Source organism: Palaemon carinicauda, chromosome 32, assembly GCF_036898095.1.
Source record: "Palaemon carinicauda isolate YSFRI2023 chromosome 32, ASM3689809v2, whole genome shotgun sequence".
NCBI classification, from domain to species: Eukaryota; Metazoa; Arthropoda; class Malacostraca; order Decapoda; family Palaemonidae; genus Palaemon; species Palaemon carinicauda.
Window position 1 is genome coordinate 24195472 of NC_090756.1, and position 25564 is coordinate 24221035.

At 42.6% G+C, this 25564-nt stretch overlaps 2 protein-coding genes across 2 annotated transcripts in view; both read left to right on the forward strand.

Moving 5' to 3' along the window:
• The window catches only part of LOC137625345 (uncharacterized), a 544968-nt gene that overhangs the window by 30999 nt on the left and 488405 nt on the right, over positions 1–25564 (forward strand). The gene's annotated exons all lie outside the window — the stretch shown is intronic.
• Positions 4074–25564, forward strand: part of LOC137625338 (tRNA (32-2'-O)-methyltransferase regulator THADA-like) — a 51434-nt gene continuing 29943 nt past the window's right edge. Inside the window, exons 1-8 of the mRNA XM_068356179.1 lie at positions 4074–4161; positions 5985–6103; positions 6768–6873; positions 7184–7323; positions 9307–9975; positions 11068–11251; positions 18450–18634; positions 19057–19229. Of these exons, the coding sequence (XP_068212280.1) occupies positions 6026–6103; positions 6768–6873; positions 7184–7323; positions 9307–9975; positions 11068–11251; positions 18450–18634; positions 19057–19229 (1535 nt within the window). The 5' untranslated portion in view covers positions 4074–4161; positions 5985–6025. The remainder of the gene's footprint in view (positions 4162–5984; positions 6104–6767; positions 6874–7183; positions 7324–9306; positions 9976–11067; positions 11252–18449; positions 18635–19056; positions 19230–25564) is intronic.

Here is a 25564-nt window from a genome sequence, read left to right on the forward strand (position 1 = left end):
GGATGATTAGCTGAGCTACAACGCCGGTTGGAAAAGCGGGGGGGCTCTCTCCGTCTCTCAGTGTTAGGATGATTAGCTGAGCTACAACGCCGGTTGGAAAAGCGGGGGGGCTCTCTCCGTCTCTCAGTGTTAGGATGATTAGCTGAGCTACAACGCCGGTTGGAAAAGCGGGGGGGCTCTCTCCGTCTCTCAGTGTTAGGATGATTAGCTGAGCTACAACGCCGGTTGGAAAAGCTGGAGGGCTCTCTCCGTCTCTCAGTGTTATGATGATTAGCTAAGCTACAAGCCCGGTTGGAAAAGCTGGAGGGCTCTCTTCGTCTCTTAGTGTTATGATTATTAGCTAAGCTACAACCCCAGTTGGAAAAGTTGGATGGTATTAAAGGGCTCCAACAGGGAAAAATAGTCAAGTGAGGAAAGGAATTAAGGATACAGTTAAAATAGTGTGAGTATACCCTCAAGCAAGAGAACTCTTATTATTATTATTATTATTATTATTTTTATTATTACTAGCCAAGCTACAACCCTAGTTGGAAAAGCAAGATGCTATAAGCCCAAGGGCTCCAACAGGGAAAAATAGCCCAGTGAGGAAAGTAAATAAGGAAATAAAGAAATGATGAGAATAAATTAACAATAAATCATTCTAAGAACAGTAACAGCGTCAAAACAGATACGTCCTATATAAACTATTAACAGCGTCAAAACAGATATGTCATATATAAACAATAAAAAGACTCATGTCAGCCTGGTCAACATTAAAACATTTGCTCCAACTTCGAACTTTTGAAGTTCTTCTGATTCAAGTGCCCGATTAGGAAGATCATTCCACAACTTGGTAACAGCTGGAATGAAACTTCTAGAATACTGTGCAGTATTGAGCCTCATGATGAAGAAGGCCTGGCTATTAGAATTAACTGTCTGCCTAGTATTACGAACAGGATAGAATTGTCCAGGGAGATCTGAATGTAAAGGATGGTCAGAGTTATGAAGAATCTTATGCAACATGCATAATGAACTAATTGAACGACGGTGCCAAAGATTAATAAGTAATCATATAGGGAATTAAAAGGGTTTCACTTTTTATTAATCATGGAAAATATATTTTCAATATACCTTTTATTGAACGTTTTTCGTTAAGAAAATTATTTTTAGATAAAGTTTTTGAAGGTTATTGAAATAAAAACTTTTATAGGTGAAGTTTTTGAAGTGATAGGATAAACTTTTATAGATGAAGTTTTTTGAAGTTATAGAAAAATTCTTTTGGGCTATAGTTGAAGTTTTTAAAGTCACAGAAAAAAAAAACTTTTATAGATGAAGTTTTTGAATTTATAGAAAAAACTATTATAGGTAAGTTTTTTTTTAAATAATAGAACATAAAAACTTTATAGAAAATTCTTTTAACCTGAAAAGTCAATTTTTTAGAAACCTTTTTTGCCTTTTTACTTGTTTTCGAAAACGACATTATATAAGAAAAGGCATTTTCATATTTTATTTAACGATCCTTTTCATTTGCAAAAAAAAACTTCCTTTATTTCAAGAAAAGAAACTTTCTCTCAATAGACAGTTACTATAGTCCATTTCTTTTAGCGATGCATATTTGCACCGACTCGCAGCGGTGCCCTTTTAGCTCGGAAAAGTTTCCGGATCGCTGATTGGTTGGACAAGATAATTCTAACCAATCAGCGATTAGGAAACTTTTCCGAGCTAAAAGGGCACCGCTGCGAGTCGGTGCAAATATGCATCGCTAAAAGAAATGGACTATAGTTTCATTGACTTCCCCTTTAGGTAAATTTTCGGATATATAATCAAATTCAGGACTGGTCTGGTGTCAAAGCTCAAACTTGTTAGTTCCTTTAGTTTCTGCAACCTCACCATCCTTGTGAGCTAAGGATGGGGGTTTTGGGGGAGCCCATAGGTCTACCTGCTGAGTCATCAGCAGCCATTGCCTGGCCCTCCCTGGTTCTAGCTTGGGTTGAGAGCGGATTGGGGGCAATGTCACTGTCCCTTGCCTCTGCCAGTCATGAGCAGCCTTTAAACTAGGTCCCGTAGAGGATATAGCTAGCAGTCCACCCCACGCAGTGAACAGTATGCATTACTAGAGGCTCTGTGCAGCCTCCCTTCTGCCTATACTGGCACCCACTTAGTAGCCTTCTAATGTACCTCCGTAACTCGAAAGGCCTCAGAAAAGTTTTCTACTTGCTAATTGGTCGGACCAAATAATTCTAACCATATCAGCTAGTAGGAAACTTTTCCGAGCTAAAAGGGCACCCCTGCGAGTCGGTGCGAATGCATCCATTAAAAAAAAAAAAAAAAAAAAAAAAAAACTACAGTCATATAATGCCTGCTTGGTATGTTGATTGCTTACGTTGTTTGTGGAAAATTCACCAATTTTGCCTTAAAGATCTTTTAAAAAATATTTCAAGTAATTATATCAGCCCTTTTTCTCATATAGCACCTACTTCGATCTTACTTATCGTTAAGATCTTGTTAATAAAACATTATAAGGATAAGGATAAGGATAGGGAAGTGGGGAATATGGGGAAAGGAAGAGTACCCCTGGATACAATCCAGTTTATAGCCCGAAGGCAGGTACTCGGGATGGGAAAGAATAAGGAAAAAGGGAGAAAGAGAAGCACAGGAGAAGAAAAAAAGAGAGGGGCAGATCCTCATGCGATATTAGATAGTAGTAGAATCAGTCTGAGAAAAGAGAAGACAGGCAGGAAAAGGAAAGGTTTTTTGGTTCATGCCAAGTCCTTGCTACAGGAGTCCGTTCGTCTAACACCAATTTGATGATTAAAAAAGGTAAGATTGTTAATAAAACATTAATTCTCACAGAGAGCTCCAGGTTCAATCCACACTTTGAGGGTAATTTGTCTATTGGCGTTATTTTCTTTTGATTCAAGAATAACTTTGTGCTACTTGAGATTTTCAAAAACTGAAAGGTGTTTCAGTACATTTTCATCTGTGCCAATGGGAAATAGTTGAATTTCTTCTTCTTCTTCTTGTTTTGGGTTTAAATCCAACCCTCCACTGAAGTCGAGTGAACCACTTCTCGGGCGGGTTCATATTAATCATCTAACGAAACCTTTTCATTATAACTTATACAATTCTTTGATTGTAGCATCTTCAAAATCATATGATCTTGTGAAAAGTAATGTCTTTAGTTTCTTCTTAAATTCAATTGTTCCCTTTAGGTCCTTCATTTCAGTTGGCAGTTTATTATAATGTCTAGGTGCACAGTAGCTAAAAGCCCTTTCACCAAATTTAATGGTATGTGTATGTATGTGATTATTCATACATATGGATCTACAGAGAAGAGCTTATTTAAAAGACTTTTTCCTAGTCCTATCAGACAGGGGGGCCTGCCCCCTACATAACCTACGAGATGTACTTGTATATATTCCTAGCTATTTAGAATAATCCATGTTAATTGTCAAATCCACATTATCCAAACACTTAGAAAATTTCTTTTAACACAGTTTTAAGAACGTGGATTGTCAAAACTGAATTAGAATTGAAAATGATAATTATGAAATATATGTTTCATATTATTAGTATTAAAAGAAATCATCATCATCTCCCACGCCAATTGACGAAAAGGGCCTGGATGAAATTTCACCAGTCGTCTCTATCTTTAGGTTTTAAATCAATACTTCTCCATTCATCATCTCCCACTTCACGCTTCATAAGTCCTCAGCCATGTAGGCTTGGGTCTTCCAACTCTCCTAGTGCCTTGTGGAGCCCATTTGAAAGTTTGTTGAACTAATCTCTCTTGGGTAGTGCGAAGTGCATGCCCAAACCATCTCCATCTGCCCCTCACCATGATCTCATCCACATATGGCACTCGAATAATCTCTTTTATAGTTTCATTTTTAATCCTGTCCTCCCATTTAACTCCAAATATCCTTCTGAGAACTTTGTTCTCAAATCTAGTAAATCTATTGGAGACTCTTTCATTGTCATATCATGACTCATGTCCATAGAGTAACCAAAAACTAATTGGAAATCTAATATCCGTCAAGTGTTTGAGGAGCCGTTGCAAAGGTAGTGCCTTTGTTTACATACTGACTAAACGGCTTGATTGTCATTTGTCAAAGGCATTGTCAGTGTAACAAAGAGACTTGTGGTTTAAAACTCCATATAATCACATTGGATTAACAATAGGTAACTATAGAGAAGGATTATACTGACTCACGTAATAGGCGTTTTCATAATTTAAGATAAGCTATATTAGTTGAATGAAAATTAGGTCAATTTCGAATTATGTATTTTGGAATTTTCAATTTCGTATTTACATGAAAAGCCACCGTAAAAATTAGGTAATTGGAAGAATAATTAATGATGTATATAGGTGAAATTATGCTTAATTTTATTGTAAAAAAACATGAACTATTGGTAATAATCCTGTAAATATATATTGAACAAAAAAAAGTAGAATAAGTCCTAACCAAACCTAACTTACCCTACCGGTTTTCTTTACTGTTGTACAATATTAAATTAAGTTAAGAGATTGGAACCAATATAGTTGAATATATCTCCTGGAGCCTTAGTATATTTGCGGCCAGTTCTTCTAGCAAGCATAAAATATGGACACCAACTAAACTAAACTTACCACCCCTAACCTAACCTAGAAGCTGTGTCCTTACTCATCTAATGGGGGCCTAACGCCCCCCTAAGACCCCCCTCTTACAATGCCGTATTCTTGGTCAGTCATCATGATACATAAAGGTGGCCTCTATCATACATATACCCTTATCTCTTCTAAAACACTAATTTTATCCCCTTAAAATCTGTGCTCGCTGGTTAATGATAACCTATTATCGTCATTGTGAGCCATAATCACGATAACCTTAAATTTATATGATATAATATCAATAACGTTAGCGACTAATTTAAAGGGTGTTCTTGGTGCATTTATAGATATTTTAAACAGTCCCTGTGAAAATATTTGCCGAAAGAATTTATTTATCAAGTTATAGAGCTTTGAAACAGTAGAGGTGTGACGGTAATACCATATTCCAGAAGGGAAACAAACTCGGGGATGCATCCTAACCTAAGGTTTCTTACCTAACCTAAGGTTTCTTACCTAACCTAAGGTTTCTTACCTAACCTAAGGTTTCTTACCTAACCTAAGGTTTCTTACCTAACCTAAGGTTTCTTACCTAACCTAAGGTTTCTTACCTAACCTAAGGTTTCTTACCTAACCTAAGATGCTATTCCTTACTTAACTGGGAGGTATACATCCCACCTGCAACCCCCCCCCCCCCTTCTGTCCAGGACTCTGTCCAGGAATATGCCTTAAAGTAAGGCATATTCTTGTGTTGTCCCAGTCAGATTCTCATCAGACGCATCTCTTTATTCAATCCGTACTTATTGAAAAGTACGACTTCCTGACTGGAAACGGCATCAAAATATTTCAAAACTCCTATAAACACTCCAGTAACACCATGAGTTGGAAAATACTCTATCGGAAATATGGTTCGCCTGTGGTTCCCTGACTGAACCCTCGGTTCCTACCTATGGCCGTGGGGAAGGAAGGGAATCTAACGGGTTGTTTGGTTTGTTTTCTATCGAAATAAAGGTCAAATCCATTGAAAACACATTATTTGATACAGGAAAAACTATTTTTTAATGTTTAAAATGTCCCGTCTGTGTATATGATTTTACCGGAAATATAGCGTATGGTGGTTAAACATAGTACAGTGTATGCAAGCTTCCATGGTTGTTAAGTTATCTGTTGTTCTATTCCTCAAAAACACAAGGCTTGTGGTTGTATAAAACAACTATATTTAATGTTGCTTTTATAGTAAAGGGTATCGTTGGACCTACAAATCATTTACACATTGAACTAAGGTGAAATTACACAGAGGTTTCATTTTAGGATGGCAAGGTCTTTCAGTGTTAGTTTATAATGTATTTACTGTAAGTTTAGCACTGCTGTCTTATTTGTAGTTGAAATTTATTTCATTTTTATCTTTTTTTTTCAGATTTCTGGAATGATATGGTTTTTTAATAGATTTGGTTAGAAATGGAGGCAAATGTGTCGGAAATACTGGATCGGCTGTTTTCCCAGTCAGTTGATCGGGATATAAGGACTTTGAAGAAGGTAATTGTACTATTTAAATCTTTTCCAATGTAATTTGATTAACAACCCCTTCTATATCTAGTAAATTGTTACTTTATGTAACCTTATAACTGTATTTTGTCTATAAATGACAATACTTTATTGACTTTCTCTTATTATATGATTTTTTTTAGATTTACTAAAAGACTACTTGTCTGTTGCATATACTGTACAGTGAATATTCATCTTATATTGTCTTGAGGTTATTGAATAATTCTCAATAATCTCTAGAATGCAGTCCTCGCTCGCCAGTGCCACTGTGACGGTCGGAACGATCCCCCGGTCTCAGAATTCTCCTTGACATTGTATAATTGTTCTTTTCCGCCATTAGCTCGCTTCGCTCGCATGAAAATAAAACATCAAGCTCGTATGTACTGGCAAGCGGTAATGTTGAGCTGCGCACGCTAACATTACAGGAAAATAAAACATCAACCTCGTATGCACTGGCAAACAGTAATGTTCGCGCATGCGCAGATTATCAAGGAGAATTCTGAGACCGGGGGTTCGTTAAGACCGTCACTCCGCCTTCACATTGACAACATCAAATGAGTATTGCTGTCACTCACATACCGAGGACAAATAAGGATCCTGACGTTCATTTCTTTACTCTAGTTTTAATGTATTTGTATACTTTTCCATTTCACAGACCATTGAAGATCTGCCGCCACCTTCTCAATATTTACTGGCGTCGGAAGTAGTTCAGAAGCTCAGGCAGTATTTGAAGGATGATTCCGCCACAGCTCTGTTTTACGGTAGGTAGCGCAGTTGCGGTGATGGTGTGTATATAGTCACTTGATCAGTTGTAAGATTTTGGTAAAAACGAAGGAATTTAAAAGACATTTGGAGGTTCGAGTAGAGTTTCCTAGTTTAGTTAATCTAATCTTTCATATACAGGATAGGAAGTAAAGCTTATCACTATGATCTTGTCATAATTAGATACCAACCAATCTCTACATTTGCTACAATATCTGATACATAATTTTTATACAACTCTATTTATTCTCGTCCCCTTATTTTTTCATAATTATTTGTCCTTTGAATTTTTATTTTTTATTTTTACAGTTTGTGCTCTATCCAGCGGGTGCCAATTATTGCAGCAATGTGTAGTTGATTGTTTGCCAGTTGTCATAAACTGCTGCATTTCTGGTATGCATCCTAGTATGATGAAGAATGACATCTCTAGGTTCCGTGTGTCCTCGAAGGTAAGACCCTGTTTTTGTAACACATTTATTAGTGAGCAACAGAAAAGAAATGTTTTTGTCTGTATGTGTAGCACTTTTAGACTGCATTCCACATCAGAGTTGATTTGTTTTATTGTTTTATTTGTATGTGTATATAATTCTATGCCCATTTTCATGTGTAAGATCTCAAAAGACAAAATAGGTTATGATTTCTTATCAAGCATAAGCATAGTAAAAGTGAAATCTAGTACGTTACTGTTGTCTTGTGCCTTGCATTTCTAATACTTGACCATTTGAGTTAACTTCCTGCATATATTTTCCATTAACCTTTTTTAAGAGACAGGTCTCTTGCTTTTATTGTGGTTAAGCCTTACTCTTCTATCTTTTTTCATTTTATTTTCATCGTTGGCCTCTGATGTAGCCATGGTTTTGACCTACGTTGCTTGAGGGTACATTCAATCATGTTCTGTTTTTCATGTATACATATTTCCTTGATTTATTAAATGTATATACATACATACATATACCAAGGCACTTCCCCCAATTTTGGGGGGTAGCCAACATCAACAAATGAAACAAAAACGAAAAAGGGGACCTCTACTCTCTACGTTCCTCCCAGCCTAACAAAGGACTCAACTGAGTTCAGCTGGTACTGCTAGGGTGCCACAGCCCACCCTCCCCCGTTATCCACCACAGATGAAGCTTCATAATGCTGAATCCCCTACTGCTGCTACTTCCGCAGTCATCTAAGGCATCGGAGGAAGCAGCAGGGCCTACATGTATATGAATATTCAAATATTTTTTTTACTGCTATTCATTATATTTTATTTCAAGATATTTATGAATTGAAAAGATACCATGTTACATAATATGCACATTTTATTTTTTCTTTACTGATGTAAATTATTACTTGTAACACAGTATATGCTGTGTAATATTTGAAGGCCATTTTTTCTTCTAAGTATTTATTCTTATTCTTAGGAAGTTTGCTTCACAAATTACTGGATTTTGTGTTTATCATATAAAAATGTGTGCTGGTTTAAAAATGGTGGTAATAAAAAGAGTAAAACTAACACTACAAGAGGAATATCCTAGGTACATGTTGCTCTTTGAAAGAATTAACAAAATATATTCAACAAACCAAAGCAATTCTATAATATACATTCATTAACATTGTTTTAAAGCATCAGACAAACTTGCTTGGTATAGTATATATAAATGTGAATAGGTCTCTTTTTAAAATCCAAAATGGTCATAACTTTCTCTTCATTTGTAGTCGGCTCTTCCATTTACCGAGATAAAAGCATAATGAGTTCCCTCCATTTTTTTTATCCTTTATTGTCTTGCACTTCCATCAGGGCTAGTTCTTCATCTATCACCATTTTCCACAATTTCTCGTCCTGTCACTTCCATGATTACAGCCATTCATTCTGATCGGCGTCAATGACCTTAGATGTCTGGATGCCAGAAAACTTTCAATCAATCATTCATTCTGACCGTTCCTTGTCCCTTCTCGTCACTCATTGAAACCATCTCAATCTACGAGTTCTCAGCTTCTTTTCCATCTCCATTAGTTCCCTGTTTGTAAGATAATCTTCGCTACAAACTCCATTATACATTTCTGTTTACCTCTGATGGAATTTATTTACTGCGCAATTGTTCCGTAACTGGAATACAAACCTTAGCTATTTATTAGGGGTTATACTTTCGTCAGAGCTGAAAGTATTACCCCTAATAAATAGCTAAGGTTTGTATAGTTAGGAAAAATACAAATTATCTACGAATTTGTCATTTTAGGAAGGTTTTGATATATGGTACATCATGATTTAATGTGTAGCCCACTTACACAAAGTTTACCAAATTTTCTTTTGCCCGGTAGAACTTTCCACTTGTAGCTTAGTGTACTATTATGTATTTGCCCATTTGATCTTTAAGGGGTTATTTATTTATTAGTTTTAAGTTCAGTAGTTAGTTATTTGAAGGAAATCCCTATATATTTTTCAGGCTGCCTATGGAGTCTTGCAGATTCTCTCTTCAAAAACTGATACCCCCTTGGAAAATTCTTCTACAAACCTTCTACAACAGTTGTTCGAATTGCTTCTTTTTGCTGTTGCCGATGAGAATCTGCCAACCGATTGTGCTATAATTTTGGGTACATCACTGTGCTTGGCTTTCACTGTACTAGTAAAAGAGGACCTACCTAGAAAATTTTATCAGCTCCTTAAGGTCATTGCAATGTATGACCAGCACAGGGATAAAGAAGGGGCAAGAGAGTCTATATCAAAGCTACACAGTACTCATGGGGATGGAGACACATGTCTGAGTGTTAACTGTTTGGAGACATCTTTTTCAGTGGTAAAAACTATCTTTGGTCTTTTGAATTGTGGTGTCCTTTGGATTTATTCGGTAGAACATTACCCCAAACAATCTGAGACACACGAGTTTCTAAAAGAAAATATGGAGCCTTGTCAGCGTGTTGGAATATCTCAAAATAAAGGTGCTTTGCCAATGGAACCCAAGCATTCTAAAACTTCGATAAGTGAGGGATGCGATGATGGCATCATTAAAGATGAAAAGGGCCGTGTAACGGCAAATGTTTTCCTATATGGTCTTGGTTCAATCATCAGAAAGATTTGCAGAGTTCCTTCGTCGTACTCTTTTCAAGCTTTTCAGGTAAGCTGTTAGATTATAGATACGTTTTCTACTACGGTATATCCCTTTTAGTGGGCGGCCGCTATTGCCGTCCTGGTTTTGTGAACATGGCTGTTGCATTAGCTGACTGTATAAATAAAAGGTTTTACAGTGTCCATTGTCCAGTGCTCTCGTTGCAGTCCCTATAGTCCATTTCTTTTATCGATGCAGATTTGCACCGACTCGCAGCGGTGCCCTTTTAGCTCGGAAAAGTTTCCTGATCGCTGATTGGTCAGAATTATCTCGTCCAACCAATCAGCGATCAGGAAACTTTTCCGAGCTAAAAGGGCACCGCTGTGAGTCGGTGCAAATCTGCATCGCTAAAAGAAATTGACTATAGGTAGATTACCAAGACAAATTAATTTACTGTTACAAGGTTTGCTCTTTAATTAGCGACAAAAGGTAAAATAGATGAGATTGACGTGGGAAACCCAACTAGGTAAGAAGATAATGAAAGGCAGTCAGATCATATTCAAGAGGGTTTTTCCTCTATAGTTACTTATCAGTTCTAAAGTAAGTGTTATATTTGTTTTTTAAAAGCACATTAATTCTGTTAGCCCTATAGTTAGGGTGAATGTTCCAAAGTTTGCAGAATATTATAGCTTTAGAATTTTTTAGCTATTTAATTTTTAACATAATTGAGATGTTATATCTTAAAGTGGCAGTGTTTAACGTCCAAGATAACCCTTTTACCCCCAAAGGACGTACTGGTACGTTTCACAAAACTCATCCCTTTACCCCCATGGACGTACCGGTACGTCCTTGCAAAAAAATGCTATAAACATTTTTTTTTTCGTATTTTTAATAATTTTTTGAGAAAATTCAGGCATTTTCCAAGAGAATGAGACCAACATGACCTCTCTATGACAAAAATTAAGGCTGTTAGAGCAATTTGAAAAATATATACTGCAAAATGTGCTGGGGAAAAAATAACCCCTTTGGGGTTAAGGGTTGGAAATTTCCAAAGAGCCTGGGGGTAAAAGGGTTAAGACGTGTTTCAGGTAATGTATTTAATGTAATCATTCAACTTGAACCATATTAATTCATTGCCAATTTGCATCGGTCTCGTTCCAGGCACTCCTCTTTTGGTTGCAGAATGTAAGGAAAGTAGTCAAGAGGTACAAAGAAGAACACGGCCTGGAAAGGCTTAGCGAGTTGTGTATTACTCCTTCGAAACAAGCTCAGTTTGCAATAAATGCCGAGAACCCCGCCAGTGTGTTTCATCTTCTAAACTCTAACTGGGAAAGCCCTTCAAAAGGTAGGACCCTTACCCAGAGTGACCTGGCCCTCACTTCTCTTGAGCCTATTCCTCTCTGCCAGGAGATAAACACATTGCTTTTCTGGGTAGAGGAGAGTACAGTGATACCTCTGGATACGAAAGTTTCTGCTTACGAAAAATTCAGGGTACGAAAAGCGATACAAAGATTTTTATGCCCCAGTATATGAAAAAATTTTCAGGATACGAAAAGCTTACGAGATCCCAACTCGTCGCCGAGAGTACAGGACCTTTTTTTTCAGGGTATCAACCCTTAATTTAGGTGTACAGGTAACAATACACCTTCACTGATCCAAATGCTTTACAGACAGTACCGTAACTTTTATACAGTAGTAAAGAAAACATACCGTTTTCTTAGGGCTTGGAGGGGATAACTAGGCTATACAGTGAACCCTCGCTACTTCGCGGTTCGACAATCGCGGATTCACCACTTCGCGGGGTTTTTCCATAACCCATATATATATACATATCGCGGATTTTCCGGAAATTTCGAAAATACCGCGAAATCTGAAGACCCCCAAATACGATATTTTGTTACCTGTAATTCCATTAATACTGTAATTAGTAATATCTGCTCTTACTGATTGTTCATTGCATTACATATGATATATAATTCAGCACAGAAAGAAATAAAACACGAAAAGAGAATGTGATCATACGATAATTCAGTACGTAGTAAAATTAAATCGAACATGAAACGCAAATCAGATGCAGTCATACCATATTAGAATGGTGTGTACTGTAATGGATGTGCTTCTTTTCCATGAATCTTTTGTATGTATACGTACGTAGTACAGTACTGCATCCAATAATATTCTTTGTTGCAAAAATCACATTTCGAATAAGCGTACGAGAGAGAGAGAGAGAGAGAGAGAGAGAGAGAGAGAGAGAGAGAGAGGCGTAAAATAGCATACGTAAAGTGTGTATTATTATTATTGTTATTATTATTATTGTTGTTGTTGTTAATAAAATTATTATTGTTATTATTATTATCATTATTATTATTATTATTACTGTACAGTATTATTATCATTATTTATTATTACAGTGATACCTCGGTACTCGACCATAATCCGTTCGAGATCCGTGTTCGACCTCCGATTTGTTCGAGTACCGAATTTTTTTTCCCCATAAGAAATAATGGTATATATTCTATTCCGTTCCCAAGCACTCGAACAGGCCCAAAATATTAATAAAACGTGTACCTAAACAACAATAATTATCTAAATGTGTATGAAATTGGTCAGAAAATCCTATAAAACAATTTTAAACCATTTACTGTACTAAAATAAAACAATTTTAAACCATTTTCTGTACTGTAGTGAACATACCTTTGAGCAGCGGTTCGATGGCATACAGGGATGGATGTGGAGAGGATGGAAGGGGGAGGTTACTGCTTGGAAGGAGAGTCCCCTTCCATGATGTGGCGGGGTAGTTCTCCTTCAGGAGTTGTTTCTCTCTCCAATGAAAGGGTGGGCAGATCTATTTCAGGGGTTTCTTCTCTTCTTTGTCTCTTCTTTGGAGGAGAAACAGGCTTTGATGTAGCAGCTTTCTTTTCTTTTGTGAAAAACTGGTCTATTGTTAATTGTTTCTTCCTCCTCTGCAGTATTCTTCGAAAATGATACATGACACTATCATTAAACATATGCACTGCCCGGTTTGCTACTGCAATTTCTGGGTGGTATTTTTCAGCAAAAGCCTGCACATCTGCCCACTTGGAACAAATTTCATTGATGAGAGAACTTGGAACATCCTCCCTTACCTCATCCTCTTCTGAAGATTCCTGCTCCACAATCAGATCCTGCTGCTGTTGTTGTTGCAGGTGCAACAATTCCTCCACAGTCAACTCGGTAGAATGGCTTTCTACAAGCTCATCAATATCATCCTTGTCGACCTCAAGCCCCAAACTCCTGCCCATGACAACAATTTCCTCAACGACATCAGTGTCATCAGAAATTACAGGGGTAGCAGTGCTTGGACCCGCCTCTGGTTGGAAACCTTCAAACTCCCTCTCTGTGACACATGATGGCCACAGCTTACGCCAGGCAGAGTTCAATGTCCTATAGGTCACACCTCGCCAAGCTTGGTCAATCATGTTAACAGAGTTGAGGATGCTGAAGTGTTCCTTCCAGAATTCCTTTAGGGTCAACTTCGTGTCACTGGTCACTTCAAAACACTTTCTGAAAAGGGCCTTGGTATAGAGTTTTTTGAAGTTTGAAATGACCTGTTGGTCCATGGGCTGGAGTATGGGAGTAGTATTGGGGGGCAAGAATTTGATTTTGATAAAGCTGTATTCTTCTTTCAAGTCATCCTCGAGACCTGGAGGATGTGCAGGAGCATTGTCCATAACCAGAAGACATTTCATTGGCAAGCTCTTTTCAATGAGGTAAGCCTTAACCTGGGGGGCAAACACTTCGTTTATCCACTCAGTAAAGAATTGTCTTGTGACCCAAGATTTAGTGTTCGAGCGCCACATAACTGGTAGTGCACTTTTACAAATATTATTTCGTTTGAACACCCGGGGGTTGTCCGAGTGGTACACTAACAAGGGTTTGATCTTGCAATCGCCACTTGCATTTGCACACAGCAACAATGTTAGCCTATCTTTCATTGGCTTGTGACCTGGCATCTTCGTCTCGTCCTTGGTAATGTACGTATTGGCTGGCATTTTCTTCCAAAATAACCCAGTCTCATCACAATTAAAGACTTGTTGTGCGATCAAATTTTGTTCATTTATGTACCGATCGAATTCCCCCACGTATTTATCGGCTGCAATTTGATCCGAACTAGCTGCCTCCCCATGCCTAGTAACACGATGAATACCTGTTCTATTACGAAACTTTTCAAACCAACCCCTGCTCGCTTTAAATGTAAATGAATCACTTTCACTGGTACTCGGACTTTTCTTCACTAATTCTTCATAGATATGCAACGCTTTTTCACAAATGAACGCTTCACTAACACTTTCCCCGGCCAACTGTTTTTCTTTAATAAATATTAAAAGCAACTTTTCCATCTCCTCAATCACTTGTGGCCTTTGCTTAGTTACCGCCGTAACTCCCGTTGCAACATTCGCCTTCTTAATCATTTCTTTATGCTTTAAAAACGTAGAAATGGTCGACTTCGCCATTCCGTATTCTACCGCTAAATCGGACACTCGTACACCATTCTCATATTTCGCTATAATTTCCTTCTTCAACTCGATCGTTGTTCGCACTGTTTTCCTCTTCTCCTTCCCCTTAACACTCATTACTTTCTTGGGACTCATTATGAAAGCTAAAAAAGCAATTAAAAGCACTGAAAATCACTAAATCACAACGAATGCTGATCGCGCGTTGTCTGAGTGACGCTCTCGAGAGAACTGATGCTTCCCGAACAAGCGAGAGTGGCCGAGATGGCGCGATCATCACAAAGCCCATGCGGTCGTCACGTGTTCGGCTGGTCGAGTACCGAATTTTTGGTCGAGCACCGCAGCAAAAATTTCTCGAAAATTTTGGTCGAACTCCGAATTGTTCGAGTATAGAGTCGTTCGACTACCGAGGTATCACTGTATTACGGTATTGTACTTAATCTACGTACGTTCAGTATGCGCGGGGCATCTTCTATGAGTAGGTAACCAACGCATCATAGTACTGTAAGACGGGTTGTGATTGGTTCAAGCGCTGATAGATGACGAATCAGAACTCAAGTTTTGTTATCTAGCCTGTGATTGGTGTTCTGCCCGCATCTTCTACCCGCAGCATCAAAGTTCTCGCGGGGCTGGATCGTTCACTCTCTGTTACCGCGTATCGCTGAGTAGACGTTCTTAAGTTTGTGAAGTTTAATCTGTGCTGTGTGCGACCTTTTTAAGTTGAACTTTTTGTTACAGTACTGTACGTAAATCCTACTGTAATGGCTCCCAAGAGTTCTGCTTCTCTTAAGGCTGGTAGCGAGCCTAAACGCCACCGAAGGATGATGACGATAGCTGAGAAGGTTACGCTTCTCGACATATTAAAAGATGGTAGAAGTTACGCGGCCGCCGGCCGCCATTTTGGCATCAACGAATCCACCGTTCGCTATATCAAAAAGGACGAGGCGAACATTAGAAAGACGGCTGCAATCACCTTTAGCAGATCAGCGAAGCGAGTCGTTACAACGCGTAATAAAACGATCGTACGCATGGAAGGTGCTTTAGCTGTGTGGATTGCCGACTGCCGGAAGAAGAACATAGCGTTGGATACGAACACCATCCAAACAAAGGCTTTGAGTTTATATGAGAATTTTGCTGCAAAGGAACCTAAAGACGACGACGGCAACCATGCTGAAGATGATGATGATGCAGATGATCCTCAACCAGGGACATCCACTGATTCCCAGCCTCAGAAACGTTTTTCCGCAAGCAAAGGATGGTTCGCGAAGTTTCAGAAACGCTTCGCCCTGAAAAGCGTTTCCCTGCATGGGGAGTCTGCTTCCGCTGACACTGCCGCTGCTGAAACTTACGTGAACCAGACGTTCAAGAATATTATCGCCGAAGGTGGATACAAGCCGGAACAAGTCTTAAATATGGATGAGACTGGCTTGTTTTGGAAGAGAATGCCGTCGCGAACCTTCCTGTTCAAAGAGGAAGCCAAAGCCTCTGGCTTTAAGGCATTCAAGGATCGCGTTACCCTCGTGATGTGTGGCAATGCTGCTGGATTTTTGTTAAAGCCGGGGCTTATTTATAAGTCGAAAAATCCTCGCGCTTTGAAAAATAAAAATAAGAATCTCCTTCCCGTGTACTGGATGCATAATCAAAAAGCATGGATTATGAAGATGCTGACCTCCAACTGGTTCCACCAGTGTTTTATCCCGCAAGTCAGTAAATATCTCTTAGAGAAGGGCTTGCCATTCAAGATCCTTCTCCTTATGGATAACGCTGGTGGACACGCAACTGACCTGTCGCATGAGGGCATTCAGGTTGAGTTCCTGCCACCCAACACCACGTCATTAATTCAACCGATGGACCAGGGGGTTATCAGGGCGTTCAAGGCCCTCTACACGAAGAATACCTTGGCGGACCTCGTTGCGTGTGTGGATGCTGCCCAAGATGACGAGGATGAAGATTTCAACTTGAAGGCGTACTGGCGGCAGTACACCATAGCCACGTGCCTGCAGAATATTCAGGAAGCACTTCAAGAGATGAAACCTGCAACCATGAATGCGGGCTGGAAGAAGTTGTGGCCCGATATTGTTTACGACGACAAGGGATTTACTCCGTCGGAAATCCAACACTCTGCAATACGGAAATCTGTGCAGTTGGCTGCCATAATTGGAGGTGACGGGTTTTTCGACATGACGACTGAAGACGTCGACGAGTTGTTGGACTGCCATTCCCAGCCCCTAACTGACGCAGACCTCGAAGACCTGACGAAATCGGCAAGTGAGGAAGAGAGTGATACCCAGGAAGAGACCCAAGAAAATGTCGAAGAAACGGGCTTAACATTAGAACGGCTTGCCAAGTTCTGCAACCATATCAAGGAGGCGAAAGAAATGTTACAAGAGTGGGACGAGGATATGGTTCGGTCTATGCAATTCTCCAACAAGGTCGATGACATCATGACTCCCTACAGGATGCTCTTAGAGCGAAAAAAGAAGCAGCGGCAGCAACTTCCGATCACAATGTTTTTCCAGCCTCGCAAAAAAGAGCCAGTTCCTCCTGCTAGTACGCCTTCGGAAGAAATTGAAGAAGTTGAAGAGGTGTCCCAGGAAAAGACACCTCCGTCTGAAGAGACGTAAAATACTATCATTGACTGCACAGTAGAACACATCATCAGCTTCATCATCATCATTTCTACTGTGCAGCAAATTCATCGCCATCACCATTCAAGTTTTTCTTCAACTTCTTTCGTGGTGAGTACAGTAACAATCTTTATTTTTTACTTTAATATTCTTACTGCCTGTTTTATAGTTTAGTAATGTACGTACTGTATGCATTAAGTTAAAGGGAAGGTTTTAAAAGTCTACATGTTGTAACCTATCATATTTTTTTTGTTTAAAATTTACATTTACGTACGTAAAACAATCTCTCTCTCTCTCTCTCTCTCTCTCTCTCTCTCTCTCTCTCTCTCTCTCTCTCTCTCTCTCTCTGTCTCTCGTAAATTGTTTTCCTGCTTTGCTACGTACAATACTGTATAATTTATATTTGTAAGGTAACATATTTTGTAAATGCTTTTACTGTAAATACTGTATGTACTGTATCATTATTTATCACTATCATCATGCGCGTTAAATGCCTTGTTTGTTCTGAGCGTGGTTGTTTACTGAGCGTACACGCCGTCGTTTCAGGCGGCGTCATAAAGAAAAACATTTCATTTGGAAGTCCTAAGAAAAATACGTAAACTAAAACATTGATAATAAACAAATCAACATACAGTACAGTACTGTATAATCAATATAATCGATGCAAAAACTAACCTATACATATATGTGTACTGTACACTAAATGAGTTTGTTTCTTCATTATAATCAGAGATGAACGTAAACAAAACATTGGTTGCCATTTTTTATCGTGCTTTTTAGGTGTTTAGGAAACGCATGATATAAAATCGCCTTTAATATTTGTGCCTGTTTTAGTTTAGGGTGCTGTAGTACATGCATTAAGTGTTCTGTACATTAAAGGGTGGTTTGTTAACAGTACTACGTACAAGGGAAGGTTTTAAAAGTCCGAATATACATGTTAAATAAATAGGTAAATATGATGTCACTACTTCGCGGATTTTCACCTATCGCGCCCGCGTCTGGAACCTATCTACCGCGATAAACGAGGGTTCACTGTAACTACATTATTGAATAATCTCATGGTGGTTTCTGGAATGGATTAGGCTGTTTTTAACGGGTGGGTTAATTATTGAATGATAGAAATGGCTGCATTGCATGTTTATTACTACAGTTTAGCGTGTTTATGAAAGAAAAGGTTTCTTTTCGTAAGGCTTGGAACGGATTAGGCTATTTACATGTAAAACGCGACTCAGGATACGAAAAAATCAGCATATGAAACCGTATCCTGAACGGATTACTTTCGTATGCTGAGGCATCACTGTACTTATTCAATGGTTTACATGAGGTAGAGGAGGGTACAGTACTTAGACATTTCATTTCTGAAGTAGAGGAGGTTACTTAGTCATTGCTATTCCATAATTTTTTTTTCCTTTACATTTAACAGGTGTACCAGATTTAGTGCACAGCGCCATGATTGAGCTTTTCCAACTGCACGAGGAGGAAGCTCCCGGCCGTTCCCAAGAGCTCGCCTTGCAAATGGTAGCCAACCTCGTCTCGGTTGATGCCTGGAACCTGAAGAGCACGTATCCTCCCCTGAGTCTGGCCGTGTTATTTGCCGGGTCTAAAATTGTGAGCGGAAATTGAAATGTATATTGTAGATCATGAATTGAGAAAGGTGGTCGCTTAGAATGTTCCATGTTTGATACTTGGAACTTTTTTTATCTACCTATTTCTATTAGCTGTTTATCGTAGTTATACCCAAATTGCAACATTTTAATCTCTCGATGGGTTCATCAAAACATAAGCTCAATCTAAGTTGAGCGTCTGTAATTAAGATTAGAGACATTAATCATTTAAAAGTACATGTAGCTTCAAACTTTATTGCATTGCCGCCCAACATAAATCTTCACTGTTGTTTGTTGTAAATTTTGTATGTTAAAGAGTCTAATATCCTATAAAGATTTTTATCAAAGTACTGTACTTCATTTACAAAGAACCAACAACCAAAATGAAGAAGTGTTTTTAGTTTCAATGCTTTTGATCTGTTCCAGATTCTTGAAAAATATCCAGCCATACCTGAGGGTCTTTACAAGTCACTCAAGGTTAATTACTTGGCCCCACCAGGTGCTAATGTGTATAAGCTTATTGTGAAGGATGTGACGCCGGATGTTTGGAGTGAACACTTCCTCGATGTTTTAGTGAAGGCTCTTCATAGCACGGACAGGTGAGATTAATTCCTGGTTTGTAAGAAATTATCTCCTCACGGTAGAAAGCACTGAGGACTGGGAGGCCATTCAGCGTAGAAGTGTCACTTGGAAAGAACTCCGAAGTTGAGATAGTTGTCCTTTTAATGTAAACTTATCTTTTGATTGTCATATAACTTCTGCACCATTAAATTATTTTTCATAAGTTTTAAAGAACGATTAAACTTCTTGTTTTGACCTTGGTACATACATACATATACCAAGGCCCTTCCCCCAATCTCTTGAGGTCGTTCACCCTTTACTATGTTTTACCTTTACTACGTTCTGGGTAGCTTCCTTCCCGTGTCGAATGGGGTTGCTACGCCGTACTTTTTATCTCAATTATTTTTATGAATCTAATTGTATTTGTTAACTTTTCAGTTTTTGTAGAACGCTTCCTTTCGGGGTTTTTCGTTCTTACTTTAGTGAACATTCATATTTGAATTACATAATTATAATGGTTATAATTCTGTGTTTGTTACAGCTCTCCTTCCACGTGAGTGTAAGTGGAGTTGAGGGCACATGCCTATTGTGTAATTCTTGTGTTCTTTTCCCTCGGGATTCCTCTTCGGAGTCTTCCCGGGGGAATGAATGTTAACTAATTACTTTTTATTTATTCACAGTTAACGATCTAGTTTTCGTTTGTATAATGTGACAACGAAGCGAGCTGTCTTGTTGGGGCCTGGGGAGTCTGCTGTTGCTGCCTCCCCTATAGAACTTCATCAGGGGCGTGTCTCCTTCTTCTGGGAGTGCTCCCGTGACGACTGACAGCTCTTCAGTTCATCTTAGAACTCTCAGGAGGCTCGCCTCCTTGGGTGGGTAACTTCCCTTCCGAGGGAAGATTCCCTGTCCAGGCTTGAGTTTTTTCCCTTCGGGGGAACTTCTCTTACCTTAATTTTGTTCCTGGTCCTCCGGCGGTTATGCTCTTGGTGCTGAGCAACCGATTTTGTAACCTTGCTCAAGGGGCTGAGCGGTTGCAAGCTCGGGCCATGGAATTCGTGCGACTATGCTCTTGGTGCTGAGCGGTCGCACCTTCAGCTACGCTCAAGGGGCTGAGCAACTACAGGAGCCCCTCTTCAGAGGATTGCTCTTTTAGGTCACTTACTGACCTGTCTCTTCTACGAAGTGTTCCTCTCTCGTTCGCGAGGGAGGACACTCATAGAGACTCCTCTTCGGAGGACTCCTTCTGCTGTTGTTGCTGAAGGCTCAGTCCCCTTCGGGGGGCAGCTGAGCCCTACGGTCTCTCCTGCGAGTGCTTCTCCCCTGGGGGGGAGTTCACCACAGAGACTCCTCTTCGGAGGACTCCGTCTGCTGTTGTTGCTGAAGGCTCAGTCCCCTTTGGGGGGCAGCTGAGCCCTACGATCTCTCCTGCGAGTGCTTCTCCCCTTGGGGGGGAGTTCACCACAGAGACTCCTCTTCGGAGGACTCCGTCTGCTGTTGTTGCTGAAGGCTCAGTCCCCTTCGGGGGGCAGCGAGCCCTACGGTCTCTCCTGCGAGTGCTTCTCCCCCGGGGGGGAGTTCACCACAGAGACTCCTCTTCGGAGGACTCCTCCTGCTGTTGTTGCTGAGGGCTCAGTTCCCTTCGGGGACAGCTGATGCCAACGGTCTCTCCTGCCAGTGACTCTTCCCTTCGGGGGAGTTCACGATCAGAGACTCCTCTTCGGAGGTCGGAGGGTGTTGCACCTGTCCGAGGTCGTCTTCATCTTCATTAGACGTTCTCCGCAGAGGACCCTCCTCGACGAGTACCAACCATTGCAGCTGCTCTACTCCTGCCAGACCCTCTAGTCTTCATCTCCGTTCCTGGACGCAGATGCGCAGTGGGCGCCAACGCACCCCATTTACAACGGGCACCGGTCTCTTCGGGGCTAAGGGGCTTATTCCACAGTGTGGGTAAGTCCCTTTAGTGCCAGGTTTTACCTGCGCGCCTGCGATCTCCTGCTTGCTGGCGTGCAGTAGCGCTCTAGCGCTCGCCTGCTGTGGACCACGATCTCCGGTAGCTGAGTCTCGCTGTAGATCTTCTTCCTGAGCGCCAGCGCTCACCTGTGCTTCAGACCTTCTGTGCGCCAGCTCTCTTCAGCTCGCCAGCGCACATCTGCGCGCCCTTTCCTGCTACGCGCCATGGGCGGCAAGGGTTTCCTGAACGCCCACGATCGCCTGCTTGCCAGCGCGCATCGGCGCTCCCCTTCCTGATGCTCCTGCGCGCCTCCTGATGTGCGCAAATGCGCGTGACGTGCGCGATGCGCGCCAACGTTCGCCCTCACGCCCACGATCTACCAGATCTGGGCGCAGGCAAGAAGATTTCCTTCGCCTCCTCGCCGACGATCTTCTCTAGTCTCTTACGCGCCAGCGATCTCCTACGCGCTCGCGCGATTCTTCGCCTGCGCGCAAGCGTTTTGAACGCGCCACCGCGCCATCGTTTGCCAACGCGCCTTCACCCGCCAAGACGCGCCATCGCCCGCCTACGCACCATCGGTCTCCCGGCCGCCTGCTCTCAACCGCGCGGACGCGCGGCCGCTCACCCATGCCCACGCGCCCGCGCACATGCGCACCCGTTTGCCCGCGCGCGAACCAACGGTTTCCATCGCGCGAGCGCCAGCGTGGTTCCCGCCAGTGAGCCATCACTTGCCATCGCGCCTTCGCTCGCCTACGCTCCATCGGATTCCGACCGCCAGCGCTCACCCTTCCAACCGCGCTCGCCTCCACCTGCGCTCCCTCGCGCACTTTCGACTGTGCGGTCTCGCGCCCGCGCATGGGCGCACCTACGTTCGCCCTCTCGCGAACCAACGATTTACCATCGCGCGAGCGCCAGGGCGATTTCGACCGCGATTCCCGTCGGGTTTTCGCAACACGGGCAACCTGGCGAGTCTTCTGGAGCGCGTACTTCCAGACCACGATCTTCACCCCGTAAACGCGGAGCATGGCACGTGCAAGAGCAGGAAGAATTTTCAGGGAGGTCTGAGCAACATTCTTCTCCTTCTTTTCAGAACCTGGTTTAGCTCTTACTCTCCACCATTCTGTGGAAGGGGCTTACCAGGGAGTTTTCTTTCGAGAAATTCTCCGCCCGGCAGGGGGGGACTGTTCTAGCTCTTCCTCTTCACCATTCCGTGGAAGGGGCTTACCAGGCATTTCCCTCTCCGATTGTGACCCGAGGATTTGTACAAGGAAGCTCCAGGAAGATCTTGGGAACTGTTCTTTTCTCGGGCACAAGCACCATTGCGTTCCGTCGCCAAGTTTCGAACATGCGGACAAACTCGATGTTGTAGCATCTAGATGCAGTGATCAAGGGCTTCCTCTCGGAAGTCCCATCCGTGGATGTCGGCAAACTCAGACACTCTTCCATCCTTGGGAAGAGCTTGTTTGAGCCCATGGACGGGGAATTGGACAGCTGGTGTGTGTGGAGGAAGTCGAATCTCGATTCACTCCTCCAAAAGGCGCTTACCTCCAGACCCTGCAAGCCTCCGATGCCTCATCATACAGCCTCGTCAGCCTAGGTCATCAGAACCGGCCCTGGCAGCTAAGACAAGGTGTACATAGCAGCCCCCTCCTGTCAGGGACAGGTAGGACGGGAAGTCCTCCCGGGGAGGCAATAATCTTAAAGGGAGCGGCTGAGTTCGCAAACTCTAGGATTGGCAACCCCCCTGCAGGTTTCCCGCTGGGGAGATGCCTAAGGTTACTCCTTCAGATAGCAGCGTCCCAGTGCCGATTCCTGCACGATCTACGTGATCAGCCAAGGATATCGCGCCTCGCTCTTAACATCTCTACCTCCACTGACAGCGAATCCAGTGTCGCTGAGCTTCTATGCCATGGGATCGGCAAGGGGTTAGCCCTTCAGACAGAAGGGGCCATGCTCTAGAAGTATGCCCTCCAAAGGGTCGTTGACGGCTCCCCCCCCCCCCAGCTTCTTCAGTCGATCCTTTCTTGTAAGGAAAGCATCTGAGACGGGAGTCTCCGTCATCGACCATTCAGCTCTGATCAAGGTTGTCGAACAAACTTCCTTCAGCGTGGAACAGCAGAATCGATGAGGCTTGTAGCGAGACCACAAGACTCCATATGCCCTGGATCGGAAGGACGGGTACTTCCAGGTCCCATTCCATCCGTCTTCCAGGAAGCACTTGGAATTCAGCCTAGACAACAGATGTACCAGTTCAAGATGCTGTGTTTCGATCCCGCCACAGCATCGCAGGTTTTCACCAGAGGACTCGCCCTGATATCCTCATGGCCACTCAGGAGCAGGCTTCTGCCTCCTTCGCTTTCTGGAGGACTGGCTAACTCCGGTAGTCTCGGAATCGACCTTCTTTGACACCGAGACAAGCTTCCGGGACTATATCAAGATCTAGGGATCATGGTAATTTGCGAGAAGCCTTCTCTGCTTCTACCTCAACATCTGGGTTATCTAGCCATGATATTGACTCCTTCTCCAAGCCTTCCCATCAGTTGTCTGTGGCAAGGCTGAGGAGAGTCGCAGAACCTTTCCTCAGACAAGGAGAGCTTTCAGCCCTATCTTGGTTACGGTTCCTAGGTCTCCTTTCCTCCTTGACCCGTCTAGGTTCCGAACGGTCGCCTCAGGATAGGTTCCCTGTTAGGCGGCCCAAGTTCCGGTGGAATCAAAGCAACGATTAACCAGACTTTCTGGTCCCTATGGGACCAGCGGAACGATTAGACCTGCAATGGGGGTTGACCTACGGAAACCTCTTGCAAGGGAGTGGATCTTCTCATCCTTCCTCCGCATTTGATGCTGTTCTCGGACTCGTCAAAAAAAGGGGGGTGGGGGGGCATGTTCTGGTTCAGGCCTATGGTCAGGACCTGAAGGGTACCTCCACTTCAATCAGCTAGGATTAAAGGCCTTAGTCTGGCCCTTCAACAGATCCAACAGATCCTGCCGAGTCGCTCTGTGAGCGACAACTCCACGGTTCTGACGTGTTTCGACTAGCAGGGAGGTACATTTTCATACATTCGCATCTTGCAGTAGAGATACTGAGATGAACCGAAGTCCACTCAATACCTCTATCGGCTCGCTCATTCCGGGCAGAGGAATGTTCTCTCCGACAATCTGAGCAGAGACTCACAGATAGAGAGTACCTGGGGGTCTTTGGCCTCTAGTAACCAGCAAAGTCCTGACCTGGGGGACCTGCTCACGACAGCCTGGAACTTCGAGCTGCCGCTGTACTACCCCCCAGTCTCAGACCCCAAGACTCTTTGGCAAGATTCCTTCCTATAACGGTGGGACAGCATCGACGCCTACGTCTTCCCACCATTGTGTCTGTGGAGAAGGGGGCTCAACGAGACCAGATTCTCGATCAACCTATCGATGACCCTGAGAGCTCCGCTGCAACTTTACGCAGAACGGTTTCCGGACCTTCTGCATCCCCTGGCGGAACTCCCGGGAGAGCTTCTTCCACGACACAGGTTACTCAAACAACCACACTGCAACATCTTTCAAAAGCCGTAGCATCGCTTCGGCTTCACGCCTGGAGACTATACGACACCTCCTCGCAAAGAGGCACCCCGCAACAGTCGTGGAGCGGAGGTCGCATCTCCTGCAAAAGTCATCCGCAGGGGTCTACCAGGCGAAGTGGAGAGTCTTCTGTGGTTGGTGTCATGGGAGAGGTACCTCTCCCCTTGATGCCTCTACTCCAGCAATAACGGAGTTATTGGTTATTGGCGGGAGGAAATTCGAATTTCGCTCTCGGCAGTGAAGCCTATCGCTCAGCCTTACCCTGGCCTTCAGGCTGAAAGGGCATAGACATTTCCTCCCTGTGGGATCTTTCTTCGCTCATGCGAAGCTACGAACTTACCTGCCCCCAGTCGGAGTGAGTCCTCCTCCATGGGACATGGTTCGGGCTCTTAAGGCCCTTAAGAGATCTTCTTGCGAACCATTACGTCAGGCCTCTAATCGTCGCTCGTCTTGGAAGACGATGCTCCGGCTCGCTCTGGCCTCGGCCAAGCGTGTAAGCAATCTTCATGGTCTCTCGTACGACTCCGCCCTTTCAAGAGGATAGGGGGAGGTAACATTCAGGTTCGTTCCTGAGTTGGTTACTAGACTCAGAATCTTGGAGTCCCGGACCTTCGGTTCGACTCCTTCAAGATTTCGAGTCCCCATTCTGTAACAGATGACCCAGACCTTCTCCTACTTGCCAGTGAGGAACCGGAGGGGTTATCTTTAAGAACAGCTGCAGTTCGTCCTCACGTGCAAGCCCAGTTTGGGAGCACAGGAAGGACGCAGGGGAAGGTCACCAAGTATGCCTTTTCAGCCCGGATTCAAGGGCATTCATCTCGACCTGAATCCAGACCCTCTCCCGTCACGTCGCCCTACAGC